Source organism: Syzygium oleosum, unplaced genomic scaffold (assembly GCF_021117445.2).
Source record: "Syzygium oleosum isolate NSW1041296 unplaced genomic scaffold, Sole_v2.1 Sole_v2.02, whole genome shotgun sequence".
NCBI lineage: Eukaryota > Viridiplantae > Streptophyta > Magnoliopsida > Myrtales > Myrtaceae > Syzygium > Syzygium oleosum.
The window spans coordinates 23601372-23603633 of record NW_026607486.1 but is presented as its reverse complement, the minus strand read 5'-3'; the positions used below and the strand labels follow the sequence as shown (position 1 = coordinate 23603633).

General features: G+C 39.7%; 1 protein-coding gene across 1 annotated transcript; it reads left to right on the top strand.

Moving 5' to 3' along the window:
- Window positions 1-996: 996 nt before the first annotated feature.
- On the top strand, window positions 997-2017 carry LOC130137523 (hypersensitive-induced reaction 1 protein-like). The gene is made up of 5 exons (XM_056309034.1): window positions 997-1197; window positions 1325-1445; window positions 1604-1695; window positions 1766-1862; window positions 1945-2017. Exons 1-5 carry the CDS (start codon window positions 1009-1011, stop codon window positions 2007-2009), a joined length of 564 nt encoding a protein of 187 aa, XP_056165009.1. The 5' UTR covers window positions 997-1008; the 3' UTR covers window positions 2010-2017.
- The last annotated feature ends 245 nt before the right edge of the window (window positions 2018-2262 follow it).

The window sequence follows — 2262 nt, the reverse complement described above, 5'->3', positions numbered from 1 at the left end:
ATTATGATTGGCAGTGATTCGCACTGATCGAATTCGTGTAAAACTACTTCTTAACCTTCCTGTTTTCGTGATCGAATTCGTGTAAAACTACTTCTTAACCTTCCTGTTTTCGTGGTCTTGAATTGTGTTGTGAATGTTACAAGCTTTACATGCATTCTTGCCATACTAATACACTGACTAAATTACAAATGACAGACACATAGTACATACTTATAATGCCTGTTTAGTCATCTGTCGTTGCATAGATGCCATCTAGCTTGAGTAACGATGAAGCTGCAGACACAAGCTCTTCGCTAGGGTAGGAATTCTACAGTTTATGGGTGGTAGAAAGCGTAGCAATCGACTGATTTTTCCACAGGAAGAAACAACGATTGTCAAGCCCCATCTACTAACAAAAATGTAGATGGGGTATGTATAGTTGGAAAGAGAATGTCCATATTAGCCGCAAAGGGCAGCTTATTGTTTTGTCAACGAAGCCTTATCAATGTACTTAGCCCCCTTCTGTTCTATCTTTTGTATCATTTCAATAATGATTAGTAAACCTCTAAACACGAACCCGACCCGACCCGACCCGACCCGATTGCTGGTTCGTGGCTTCTTTAAAACGAGCATTCATAAAGTGGTCCCAGCGGTCTAATGGGTATAATGTCTTCGACGTACAGATCTGATTTAGTTAAATCCCTTTGCCAGGTCTTAAATGAATTCTATTTCGGATCCCGGTGTAGAGCAGACCATGTTTGTCTTTTCAGTTGTTGATTACATGGGAATAAAAGAAATTGCAATGTTACTTATCAGGTAGACATTGATTGCTGGTCGAATTTTGGATTAGATTAAATTAGATTAGATGTGTAAAATGTCACCAGGTTTTTGGTGGTTGGATGAAACTGAAAGTACCCGTGGCTGTGACATACCCATATGGCTTTTATTTTATTGAAAGTTTGAAAAAAATGGTTTGCGTTAAACTAACAATTGCATGCTTTCTGCAGGATCCACTTATATACATATAAGATGGGTAACGTGTGTTGCTGTGTCCAAGTTGAGGAACGTACAGTAGGTTTTACGAAGAGGTTTGGAAGGTTTGACAGAACTCTTGAACCTGGCTGTCATTTTGTTCCATGGATTTGTGGGTATCAGCTCGCCGGGAAGCTGTCACTCCAATGGCAGAGCTTGCTTGTGAAATGCAGAACAAAGACCAAGGTTTGTTCAATCTTTTGTCTTTTCCTTTTCTCGTTTCAGTTCTGTGAGATGACAGCCTGTCACTTGTTACCAATTAACATGTAAATGCTTGAATAAGTAATGACCTCACGTGATATTTTTCTCACAGGACAATGATTTTGTCAATGTTGTTGCACATGTGCAATACCGAGTCCATCAAGAAAGACAATATGAGGCCTTTTACATGCAGAGTAATCCAAGACGTCAGATCCAGGGATATGTGCTCAAGGGTATGTGCCAAATAAATTTCATCACATCAGTATAAATATAGTATTGGAACAAATTTGTACAATTTACATGCGAAAGTAGTATACTTTAGTCCTTCAATTAACACTTCGGGTAAGCAACGACTATTGCATGCCTGATTCTGTTGTTTCAATCATTCCAGTGATCGGAGCTATGGTTGCGGTGCGAAACATGGACGAAGTTTCTGGGCAGAGGGATGAAATTGCCAAAGCTATTATGGAAGAAATGAAAGAGGTAGTCCACTCTAGACTTCTTGATGTTATTATGAGAGATAAACTGAACTGGAGTTCTCTAAATTTTGCAGGCTGTGGGTCTCAATGGATATGAGATTCTGCAAGTCCAAATCTGGGATGTAAGTTTGGATAAGGGACTTGAGCAAGCTATGATTGAAGCCAAGAATGGTAAGCTTGAAATGACAATTGCCAATTGATTCTAGATAATTGTTCATCATGATAAAATTTGCTTTGTTTTTGTGGGTTGCAGCGAAGAGGAAGGCTGAAGTGGAGATACACGATGGTCAAGAAGCGTCCACGTCCGCTGCTATGTAGTAGATACACGATGGTTAGCAATCCAATGGTCCAGCCTATCCTCTCTTCCTAGATTGCTCATCTAGTTAACCATTCTCTGTAACTTTCTGCGTCAGCCCGCAGAGAAGCTTCTCTTCCTAGAAAGGCATGACTTGAAATCTGTCTCTTTACCAGTTGACTTGATTAAAGATGTTCTAAATCTAATAAAATCCTTTTGTTCCTTTAGCAACAGAATGTGTGATTCAGTGGATTGTTATGCTCGTATGATGTCACG

Excerpts from the sequence above, each read along its gene's own strand:
- LOC130137523 (XM_056309034.1), top strand. The coding sequence starts at position 1,009 with ATGGGTAACGTGTGTTGCTGTGTCCAAGTTGAGGAACGTACAGTAGGT. Across the intron at positions 1,198-1,324 it reads AATGCAGAACAAAGACCAAG|GACAATGATTTTGTCAATGT; the intron begins GTTTGTTCAATC and ends TTTTTCTCACAG. Across the intron at positions 1,863-1,944 it reads TATGATTGAAGCCAAGAATG|CGAAGAGGAAGGCTGAAGTG; the intron begins GTAAGCTTGAAA and ends TGTGGGTTGCAG.